The sequence below is a fragment of the Anguilla rostrata genome, chromosome 9, assembly GCF_018555375.3.
Source record: "Anguilla rostrata isolate EN2019 chromosome 9, ASM1855537v3, whole genome shotgun sequence".
NCBI classification, from domain to species: Eukaryota; Metazoa; Chordata; class Actinopteri; order Anguilliformes; family Anguillidae; genus Anguilla; species Anguilla rostrata.
Genome location: NC_057941.1, coordinates 24,808,274 through 24,819,776, shown reverse-complemented (window position 1 = coordinate 24,819,776; position 11,503 = coordinate 24,808,274). Strand labels below are relative to the sequence as shown.

Sequence of the window (11,503 nt, the reverse complement as noted above, 5' to 3'; positions counted from 1 at the left end):
GATATCCAAAAGTGTTTTGTGTGAGTTCAATCAACCTGACACTGATAGAGCTCTTACCACCATGAACAACCCTAGCTGTCATTTCTATGGCGATTTTCATTTTGATGGCACAGTTCCAAAAGGTGTCCAAATACAGTTATGTGATGTCGAGGAAACCCTGTTCTCTCTGGGCGCAAGATCACTTATTTTTCTCATTGTGATGTTTTACTGTTGATATACAGCATTCATTGTTCTCAAACTTCCTTCTGCCGTCCTTGCCAAACACACACACACACATGCACACGCGCACACACAAAAACACACACACAAACACACAAACACACACACACACACCAGCTGCCTATGCGGCCACACAAAGTTCACAGACATCATCTTCTAATCAAGTCTGGATTATTATACCGGTTATTACAAGAGATGCTGGCAGTGGGTTCCTCCGACCTGTTGGCATAGCAGCGAGACACCTTTGCTAGTGGTGTAGCCAGTATTGACACAGCTGTGTGTGAGTCTGACAGTGCTGAACATAAAACCTAATGCATGTAAAGAGTGGGGCCTCAAACGCCTAAGCCTCAAGCCACAATTTAGCTCTGCAAATAGTTGTTTTGTATTTGTTGTGGTTCTCCTTGAAATGTAGCATTGTGTGCATACTGAAATTTTTCATTGGTTTAACAGCTTTTGAGTGAGGATAATTGCTCCTGCTCCATTTCTATCATGTCAGAAACATTACAGAGAATATCTAGTATCACCTTTAACAAGCCTACAAATGAAAAACAATTATTCTACAACACGTTTCAGCCGTTGGTTTCCAAAGAAATGGTGGTAAAGTTTTTGAAGAAAAGAGACACAATGGCCACGTGACAGGAGGGACAGAGGAGAGGCACGTGTTCCAGGAGCTGTGGGGACAAAAGAAGTGTTTGTTTTGAACCATTTGCAGTGACCTAGCAACCACAACAGATTACAGAAACACAATAAGAGGACAAAAAGCTGGGCTGTTCCATAGATGTGCTAGCAAGGTAAGTTTTCAGAGCCTAGCATTATTATTGATGTGTTAATATAATGTTTCCTGAGCAATAGAATTGAAGACAATTGCAAATAATGATCTGCTTCAATGTTCATTTTAATGTCTGTGTGTGCTGTGGTGTGCAAATTCTGACATCCTGGTTCCTCATTCTATTATAGTTCAAACCCACCCATTTCCGCTCGGCCAATGGCAGGTATCTTATCAGTAAGAAAGTAAGCTGAGAGACCGACTCAAGTCAAGGTGCACCTGATTGCCTAGGCATGCATATCCCTCAAAAACTTGCAAAGACTACAGTGGGGTATAACTGAATCCAGGACAGTGTAAACACACCATGTGAATTTTCATTACTGTTGCAATATTAACAGATGAATTATTCCACATTTATTACAGAACTTTCGTAAAACCAACTGAAAGCACTTCTCACTTCAACAATGACCAAAATTAATATCAATATTATACAATTAGACTACTGCACTTTATATTCGATTGAATTCAAGAATTCAGTAGTTCATTAAAGGCATTTGGCCTATTTTTTATTGTATGTGGTCATCACTTTGAACTCACTACTTATTCAGTGTTTTTGTATTAATATAAGCAGCTGTTCATCTGGCCCAACAGTTATTGGGGGTTTTATTCAAATGTTGGCTACTGCAGCGCAAATTAACACATCAAAATTAAAGAATAAATTGCCTCTGTATAAACAATTTGGAATATAACCGACAGAAATCGGTCAATTATTCAAATTACAGTTGTTGCTGAAAACATCCCTAATTTGTCGATACTTGTCCTATACCTGGTCAGGAAGTGCTAAAATGCTCATTGGTGGAATGATACACAACCCATGCCCATATTTGGAATAAACCTCTCAACAAATTTCATGATCATGTGGTTTTTATAGCAACCATATAAAACAAACTCCAGCACCCCTGTGGCTTCCTTTTTTTTCTGTGTGGTTAAATTTTATCTCAAGAATGCTATTAGGCTCGAACATGAATGTGGGCCCAAGAGCGATATAAAAGGGCCTCAGGGCCAGAACCTCAGTCTTATCCAGAAAGGACAAGTGTGGGTGCATGCTTCCATTCTAACAAAGCAGTTACACACCTGATCCTACTAATCAACCACTAAAGTCTTTGCTAAGGACCTTGATTAGTAGAATCAGGCGTGTTACTACTGGGTTCAAACAAAAGCCTACTCCGACACCGGCCATTTTTGGGTAAGATTGAGGACCCCCGCATTAAAGGTTCAGAGTCTGTTCCTCAGCTTTTGTGAGTACCCCTTGCTAATGTTGCACATCAGCAAAATACAAAGATTCACTATTTTTATTATTGTGGATCCTCATTTAAGGCACAACAGACACAAACACAAGATTGTAGGAAAAAATAAAACTTTATTACACAAGGTTATAATGTAACAATGCTGTTAATCAGTAGGGGTAGGAGAAAATAATTCAGAAAAAATGTCACCATTTAAAAAAAATTTAAATTTGAATAGTATCATCACAAGCACTTATCATCAAAAGAAAAAAAGCATCCTTTACATGGTTGTTTGCACGTTTGCAGTTAAAATTCTGCCAATAAAATGCACAAGCAACTCTGTGATGAGAAGCTACTCAGTATACCTTGCTTTTGAACTTGAACCATCCATTGCATTCTGTAGGGTATGTAGGCAAATCAGTCATTAATACAGAACAATCTGTCTACTACCTCAAATTAACTAATTTCTGATGGATATAAAAGGTGTACATTCCACAATGCTCCTGTTCTCCTGCCCCTATGCATACCACGTTGGTTTTTACAACTGCCAAACATTAAAACTTGACAGCTATTTAATTTAAAACTGTTCACACATTAGGCATTGAGAGGAGGCCAGTACAACTTTACTTACAATTAAGACAGCAAACATCCATTGCAGACAGGACAAGTAGTGTCTGCCTAATCAGTGGCATATAAGAATCAGATTAACATTTGTATAACATTAATGAACAATTTACTAAATAAAGTCATCCTCCTGAGAGAACAAATGGTTTCAGCCCCATTTTCACAATACTTATTAAATATTCATACTTTAATTACACCAATAGCCAGTCCATACTTGCGGCGAGCACAGGACTGTCGAACAGAGTAAAAAAACATATATAACAAAATATATAAACACAAAGCTTAATTTATTTTCTTACATCCACATGTCGCTTTGGTCACACAAAAGAGAGAAAGAAAAGCAGCAAATCTGGCACAAATAGAACTCTGACAGACCAACTGAAACCCCAACAATAAAATTACATAAGATGTCTTTTCTGCAACAGCTGTACAAGGGGCATTCAGCTAATAAATTATTCCAGTGAATGTCCACATAATAATACACTCACATAACATGATAAAAAATATAGATTTACATCGTTAATAAAACAAACATTTTTTAAATATCAATGAAATCCCTTTAACAGAGGAGCGAAGTGCAGCATCTTGACTGCATCTGACACAGTGTGTGACACATCAGCATAGACATGCCAGCCTGAATTTGGATTGCAAGCCGCTTAGCACTACAGTAGAAAGCACTTTGTACAAAGTTGTAAGAAGACAATGTAAACATTTTTGCAAGAATCAGGAGCACATTCCTCTCCTTGAAGGGTTACTTCTTGGAGAGGCCACACTCCTTGTGCTATAGGGTCAACATTGAACATACAATTTGCCATATTACCAACAAGTTTGACAATTAAAGGCGCATCCACAAAGTGTAACTTATGGGAGGGGTCATACAGACTGCAGATAACAAGCATAATTCCCAATACTCAGGGATTATAAGCATAGAGTCTCCAATCACGTCACCCTTGGGAAATCTTTCTTTACCAGTTTTAGCCTTTCAGGAATGTTGAGCATTTACTTCAGGTTAACATGAGCAAATATCTTTCTCATTTGCAGCTGTTTCACACTGGCAGCTCAAGAGAAATACAAGTGGGTAGGAATTTCCCCACCTTTGAGCAAAGAGCCTTCCATTGCCATAAGAGATACAGTTAAGGAAAAAGACACTTTTCCCTGCGGCAGGCTCTAAGGGTCACCTCTCCACAGTCAAAAAAAATGGAGAGGGTACGAACCCCCCCTGCTCATGTCTGCAGTCTCCGCCAATGCGGTGACTTTCAACACAGTGTATCGCACATTGTGCAAGCCATGCGCTCACCATAGGGTGGTGAATATCAGAAGGCCTCCTACCAACGGCAACTGCCCCCTTCTCCTTCACCTGCCCGAAACGGAACAGCGGCTCGCTCAGTCCTCGGTGTCGGGCTGCACGCCCAGCATGACATGCAGCTCCTCAGCAGAGTACCCCAGCAGGTTCTGCAGGTCACAGACGAAGCGGTAGACGTAGCGCTTGCCCGAGGTCTTGTGGATGATGTTCTTGTCGTAGTAGTAGCGGAGGCCGCGGCTCAGCTTCTCGTAGTTCATCTTGGGCTTGTTCTTCCTGCAGCCCCAGCGTCGGGCAACCTGCGGAGGAAGGACAAGCGTGAGGCCATGGACGAGGAATTCTTCTGTATTTGCTACCGCTTTGGCGTGAAGCCATGTTGACCTGAACATTTTCGTACTAGTCACTTGGATTTGCTTAATTATGAAAGCGCAGGTCTGTACTCACCTCATCAGGGTCAGTGAGTTTGAACTCCCAACCATCCCCGGTCCAGCTGATGATGGACTGGCATGTTTTATCGGTTAGAAGCTCCAACAGGAACTGCCACAGCTGGATTGGGCCACTGCCTGTAGGGACAGAACCAAGAAGGCATCAGAGACTGAGGTAAGCCACCACTGTACAATGGTGATTGAAACTTGAGGGTGAGGCTTGGGACCAAGCATAAAGCTTATACAATGGAAAAGGGTGGAGTTTGTGAAATAAGGGGGTGAGACTTCAGAAAGCAGGGAAAATGTGTTAATGGGGGGGAAGGGGTTTAATGAAACCAAAAATGGGTACAGCTAAGGTACAAATAACACAAGCCACCAATAACAGACTGATTTCAACCTCACATTGTTTGTGGAGGGCTAAATATTTTGATTGGTTCAAACAAGAAAATGATTGATGGCTCATTTTTGCTCCACCCATTCTCAGGTCCATGAGTAGGGTAAGTGGCTCACCCGTGAATCCAGCCAGAACTGCAGCAGGGATGACAGGCTCGCCCGTCTCCACAGGTTTATTCCTCTCCTGCACGTAGTCTTTAAAGGACAGACCCTGCTTTCCCAGGCTCAGAGGCACCGAGGCAAAGTCATCCTCGAAGCTGTCATGGGAGGGGACTCGCTGCATGTCAGCCAGGGAAGACTGGCTGCCCCAAGAGCGAAGCATGGACTCCGTGCCATCAATGCTGTCCACGCTCTCCATTGAACTCTGGTCCTTGGAGGAGACTGCACACACAAAGAGAGACACGGGCAGGTTAGTCCCCTAATCCATAGCGCACTCATCCACCAGTTAGATTCTTTGATGCTAGAACTCTATTTTTTCAGAGCTTCTAAAGTGTACAAGACTTATGTGGCACTTGTAAATCAAACAAAAAGCAAATAGTAATCAGTAATCCACTCTTATGCACCGGCACATACTTGGAGGTCAAACTTACAAGGTTTGCAAAGTCCAGTCGCTTGGCTGCTTCTGGAGAAGTCCTGGGAGATGGGCATGTAGTTGACACTGACAGTGTGCAGTTGGGGCTTGGAGAAAATGGAGTACTTCGGCTCTGGGTTGAGGAGCGTGGTCCTGTCCGGGGCCTCAAAGAGCTCCCTCAAAAGGTTGCTGCTGCTGCAGTCGGGCACTTGAAGAGAGCTGCTGGTCTCCTCCATGCTGAAGCCTGCGGGGACAACAGTTAAACTGATTAAGTTACCACTCCCTCCTTCCTCAAACACCTCCCACTTCCAACGCAGCCCCTCACCATCACACAATTTCTTTATTGTTTTAGTCCAAAGAAACACAAATGCTTACCGACTGAGTTGTTAGTCAACCAGTTGGTCACTGAAGGCACAGTGCTACTGAGGTTCTGGGACTCTTCTTTCGCCTGGGAATCTATGGGACACAATGAGGGACAACTCTGCTTGTAAAAAAACTCTAACATACTCAATGGATAATAGATTATGGATACGATAATTGTGAAGCCACATTGCTGGAAGAAAACTGGAAGGAGCACGACCAATCGTGGTTGAAGGCTAGAAATACCAACAGAACTACGCTGTCAATGATTGGTGAATACTTTCAGGCTATATTTCTGGGATCTGTAGGAATTACTACTAGTGAAAGGAAGCCAGAAAATATCTACTAATAACTGTGGGTATTGTTCTGTTGTTGTTAGCAACGTAATACGTGATTAGTGGAACTCCTCTTCGTTATCTTCCAGTAAGCAGACATCACAATTGTCTTATTCAGATTTTGTTATACCTGACACACCAAGCTCTGCCCTTAACACAAAGCCTGCACTGAGCTCAGGACTGTGGGAACAGAAGCCCAGTCTCTCATTACCTTTCATCATCTGATCCAGGTGCTCCCAGAGGATGTCACCCACAAAGTCCGGTGCCAGGTCCAGGAAGCGCTCCTTGCCCAGGTCACAGAGCTCCTGTCCATTCATGTTGAACTTGAAGAAGTTGATGTTCGACAGGCTGAACTCATTAGCTACCCAGAGCAGCCACTGTATCACATGTTGCTTGCTCCATGTGCGGGGGTCTGCCAGACAAAGACAGTAGGTATGTCACTATTTGGATGTGTCAGGTGCCAACCACAGCCAACCGTAAACTAATATAATTTGAAAGGCAAAGTAGAAGCACAAATTCAATGCAGCGATAGTACTGAACACGTTGAAACAATGAAGCAAGGAGTAGAAAGCAGTGTGTCTTACAGCAATTAGATAAAAACACTCTAAATCCCAATACAAGACACTTCTCTCATTATGGGAATGGTGCTTTTGAACAGTTAGCACAGAAAGAAGTTAGGATCCTTTCATCAGCTAAGTTGCGGTGTACAAGCTGGTTTCACTAAAGTTGGAAAAAGTGAAAGAGGCAGAGGGAAGAGACTTACTGTTGGAGATCCCACAGCGATGTTGCACTTTGGCAAACCCACTGAAGCTGTCGTTAAGGGCCTGGCTCATCACTGCTTTGCTGCAGGGGGTCAGCAGGGGCACCGTGCAGGGACCCAGATCTGTGGGACAGCATGAACATGCACTCTAAGGATCCTGTTACACTAAGCAATCTACACACAACTTCTGTTACATGCAACTAAATTGCTCTAGGATTGCATCGTGTAACACCAATGCAAATTACTTGCAACTCGGATGAATTTAGTTGCAGCCGGTTCTGAACAGCTCAACTTCAAGCAACCGATTTCATGCAATAGCTAATCTGAGTAGAGATACAGGTCGCACATGCACTTATGCACCTACATTTTAATCCGTAATATTAATTTAGCTAATATGGTGTTTTTGGGGTTTCTTCCTCATTTTCAAGGAGATCGAAAATTGGGAATATTAACACATAAACATTTGTGTTTCCTTGTTGAAAGTATTGCCAGTGACATTAAGGACAAAAAACATAGCGAACAATACACCGTTATATTATCAACCGTGAATGTCCTGAAATTATACTAAAATAAACACCGATAGAATGTATCAATGCAACGTCAAATGAGATTACGTAACACACTTTATTCTGTTTGTTGATTGACTACAATTTTAATTTCTTGCAAATTGTCTCGTGTAACAGTGTTATCGCTTGAAATAACATCAGAGCCAATGTGTTGCAAGCAACAGAAGTTGTGTGGAAATTGTTTGGTGAAACAAAACCCTAAGACACATCAGCAGGGATGAAACCTAGACCCCGCAGGCAGCGGTTTTCTTTTGGAGAATAAATGCCAAAGCAGGTTGGCTTGGCAATGGCACTAATGACCAGCTGCTCCTCTGCCATACGTTAGGCATTACAGCAGAAGGGATGTAATGCTACCTGCCACACAGCCCTGGTTTACTTCTCTTGCTGTTTATGACCACAAAGACCAGCAGGGTGTCAACTTCTTTTGAAATTTAAGGTTTAGCCTCCCAGCTTGCCTGATTATAAAGGGATGGAATGAATCGTAACTGTACAGGCACTGAATAAATTTACATTGTAACCAGGCGTAATGCAGTTCTGGTGTAATTTTGCAATGATGTGGATTTCTTGTTCGTGTTCTCCCTCAGCTGAGCAGACACAGAGGATTTCAAATGTACTGAGGATTTCAAAATAGCGGTAACTGCGTTATTTATTTCAAAAGGTTTCTCACCATTTCCCGTCAAGTCATTTTCATCACTGAGAGATGACGTAACTCAAATTTGTAGGATATTTGCCATTCACGCTTAACCAGGTCATGCGAGACGCCCCTAACAAATAATAATTTTTTACACTTTCAGATGTGATTTTGGGTCTTAAGGTACCATTTAACACCCGTTTGCTCACAAATCATATGGGTCTTCAGTGAGCAGAATTAAAAAAAAAAAAAAAAAAAAAAAATGATGAATATACATGGCTTATTTATTTGCAAGTACAAGTCAGTGTGGTTTACCATGAGAAATGGAGTCTAGTCCTGTGGGCACCTCCTGCACCGACTGCTCTTCCTCTGAAGAGAAGCAGTACCCCGAGAAGAGAGACATGGCGTCTTCAATCACATCAAAGGCTGCCTGACGCTGTGAGCAGAAAACAGGGAGAGTGGAGAGATTTTAAAAAATGGCCAACTACAATCATAAATAGCAATGTGGCCTGTAAAACTGGGAATCCCACAGTGTGTACATCTAAATAGGTCAATTACGCAACACAGAACCAGTCTCATCCTGCTGACAGTACGCTCTCGTCTTTAAAAAGTGCTGAGGTCTGAATTGTTTTCAGGAGAGAAAAAAAACACCACGGTACTTGGTGTCACGTTGACAACATCAGAGATCGAGAAGCAGATAACAAGGGCAGCAAGAGAACTTGCAGACACTCCCTTGGGCTTGCCTGTCATCGTTACTCAAACACTGTCTTTATCAGCCTTTAAAGTTCAACTCCCCTGCCGTTGCCTGGAGCCGTGAACAGTGGGTGACCATATATGGGACTTCCTCTTCCGTAACACTGGAAGCTTGTCTCAAAGCAGCCTGACTGCAATTCAGCGCTTTGTGGCCTAAGGGGCTGTGTGGGAGTGTACTGATTTGTGTAAAGACAAGCTCCCTGGTAAATCTGATTAGCTCTCATCAAATTAGATTTTGTGAAAACTGAGCTGTCTTAAAAGTAGCACATGCTATACATTCTGCACCATCACACTTCCAATTTAGACAATTTTTAAATCTAGTTTTTGTGTTGCGTTTTGTGTAATTTAGGATAACAGGATTCAAAATATGACATTAAAAATACTTTTCAAACAACATTAAACCAATCTGTTTTCTGGTTAATAAATAAATAAATACTATTGAACAAAAAAATGTGTCTTTTTGTCCCCAATGCTGCAAAATGAATTTACTTATAAGATGACTCGAGCTGAAAATCCCAGAAAATGCTTGAGAGACCTTGAGGCATTTTTATTCAATGAAACAATTTGTCATCTGCTCTTAAAAAGCTGCTCAGCCTTTTCTGGGGCTCTGTCTGGGCATTCACTAGTCCTGCTTAGAACAACATGTCCCTCAAGGTCTCACTGTATTTCTCCCCTTTTGTTATTGGGGGGACAGACTGTGCTTCACTGGCCAGTATAAGAGTACACATTCAACATCAAGATCCTTTGGCGTAGCTCCACTACAGACTCCCTGTCATTACTCAGTCAAGTCTGTCATTTACGAGAGACACAATGTAGCAGGCAACCACCATTGATTAACAAATCATTTCCAACTATTATCAATACATTGTAAACAAATACAAAATATGTTGATGTTTCCTCAAACATCGAAAAAACTGAGGCATCTCCAAGTTCTTTCACATGTATGCCAACTGCATGAGGAAAAGCAATGAGCATTTACAGTAGGTACTGCGCTTGACTCATGGTAAAAGGGCAGCTGAAACGCCCTGTCTTCTTACCTTCAGAACAGAGCGACAGCCGGTAGAGAAAGGGGCCACTTGGTCCATGCTAAGATCACACATTGTGCTGCACCTTAGTTCAGTCAGGAAAATAACTGTGAATGATCGAAGTTACAGAGACTGATTAAAACCTTTACAGTCACAATGACAACAATACATGAAGATAATGCCATTTATTTGAGAAAACTGGGAAATACCTTGGCCCTCTTTACACCCAATAGTGGCAAGTCTAATTAGTAGCAACATATATAATACATGCTGGGTAGAATCCATAAAGTTATCATGTGAGGGTTAGGGGTGCAAGAATAAGACAAAAGCAAGAGAAATCATTGTACAAACTTAACAATGCTTCAGCAAAAGATGTGCATTTTCCACATCTCTTATATAATATGCATATAATAAAATGATCGCAAAACACCAATTGTGCATATGGTTTAGTATCCCAAGACAACCCTCAAAATTCTGTCCTACTGGAAATTGTGACCAACTAGTTTGATCTACCAAACTTATGATGCACTGAAACTTTCCTATTGGAAGGTAGGAAGGAGCATAGGTTTAAATTATTCATGTTCTACTGCTGCAATATTACTTTTTACGAATGATCGATCGATTGAGCAGCCGAGTTAAATCACCATTTTCCTGCTATGCGTCATGGATTTTCAAATATCGATCCAGGCGCATAACTCTCTCATTGGTCATAAGTTTAATGGCTAATAGAAATGACTCACGCGCCCTCTACAGAGGGATGGGTGGTCCTCGACACATAACACGCCGTCCATCATCTATTTTATTACCTCAAAATATGTATCTGCTCAACAATTGGATGACTAACAAGTAACGCCAAACGTATCTGAAACGGGTTTGTTCCGTAGCCGCACAGTCATTTCTAAATACAGGATAACCAGCATAACTCCATAAACTTAGACCGATAACGTATTCTGTGTGCCTAATTACTGAGCTTTTTAAATAGCTACGTAAACATTAATGAAATACTCGATACGTTGAAAGGAAACGCTGTACAATCGACGATTGGCGCGGTCAGACTAATTTCCTGATTTTACAGATAAAACAGCATAACATTCCTGATAACATTGTTAATCTGCTTCAAGAGCTTGGCTTTTAGTCGTTATCAAGGAGTAGACTATATATTATTAGTTGTCAGGCGAGCGATTATAGACCCCTACCTGGCAAAGTTTCCCGTAGCTTCTTAGAAACCGAAAATATATCCCAAAAAAACCCTTTGTATTCCCTTGAAATTCAGTCGTATGAAATCAATTGATGTCTATAGATTGTTTGTTCCCGATTGACTGACCACGTTATAAGTGAACAACTAAGCAATCCTGTAGGATATAGGCTTGGGTGAGTCAGGGCTCGTAGTCTACCTTCTCAATGAGGAAGTAAAAGAATTATTTGCTCTTTTCATAGCAGCCGTGGTAGATGGGAGGAGCGACCAGTAGGCTAAACAATAATACGCCAT

General features: G+C 41.6%; 1 protein-coding gene and 1 long non-coding RNA gene across 3 annotated transcripts; one reads left to right on the top strand and one right to left on the bottom strand.

The window, feature by feature from the left end:
- Positions 1–2,385: 2,385 nt before the first annotated feature.
- Positions 2,386–11,430, bottom strand: ets2 (v-ets avian erythroblastosis virus E26 oncogene homolog 2). 2 transcript variants are annotated; one of them, XM_064351245.1, is made up of 10 exons: positions 11,211–11,430; positions 10,027–10,099; positions 8,552–8,672; positions 7,043–7,162; positions 6,491–6,691; positions 5,960–6,040; positions 5,604–5,828; positions 5,131–5,394; positions 4,640–4,758; positions 2,386–4,494 (listed from the first exon to the last, which is right to left on the bottom strand). In XM_064351245.1, exons 2-10 carry the CDS (start codon positions 10,087–10,089, stop codon positions 4,279–4,281), a joined length of 1,410 nt encoding a protein of 469 aa, XP_064207315.1. In that variant the 5' UTR covers positions 10,090–10,099; positions 11,211–11,430; the 3' UTR covers positions 2,386–4,278. The 2 variants fall into 2 exon arrangements, with proteins under 2 accessions (XP_064207315.1, XP_064207314.1); XM_064351244.1 differs by having other exon boundaries at positions 10,027–10,121; positions 11,211–11,429.
- On the top strand, positions 4,663–8,496 carry LOC135263334 (uncharacterized). The gene is made up of 2 exons (XR_010332445.1): positions 4,663–4,795; positions 5,105–8,496. It is a non-coding gene; the product is annotated as an uncharacterized LOC135263334 (long non-coding RNA).
- Positions 11,431–11,503: the final 73 nt, after the last annotated feature.

What these genes read in the sequence shown, in the direction of transcription:
- ets2 (XM_064351245.1), bottom strand. Translation starts at nt 10,089, where the DNA reads ATGTGTGATCTTAGCATGGACCAAGTGGCCCCTTTCTCTACCGGCTGT. An exon ending in GTTGACTAACAACTCAGTCG is followed by an intron (nt 5,829 to 5,959) that starts GTAAGCATTTGT and finishes TTGTCCCCGCAG; the next exon opens with GCTTCAGCATGGAGGAGACC. An exon ending in AACTCACTGACCCTGATGAG is followed by an intron (nt 4,495 to 4,639) that starts GTGAGTACAGAC and finishes CTTCCTCCGCAG; the next exon opens with GTTGCCCGACGCTGGGGCTG.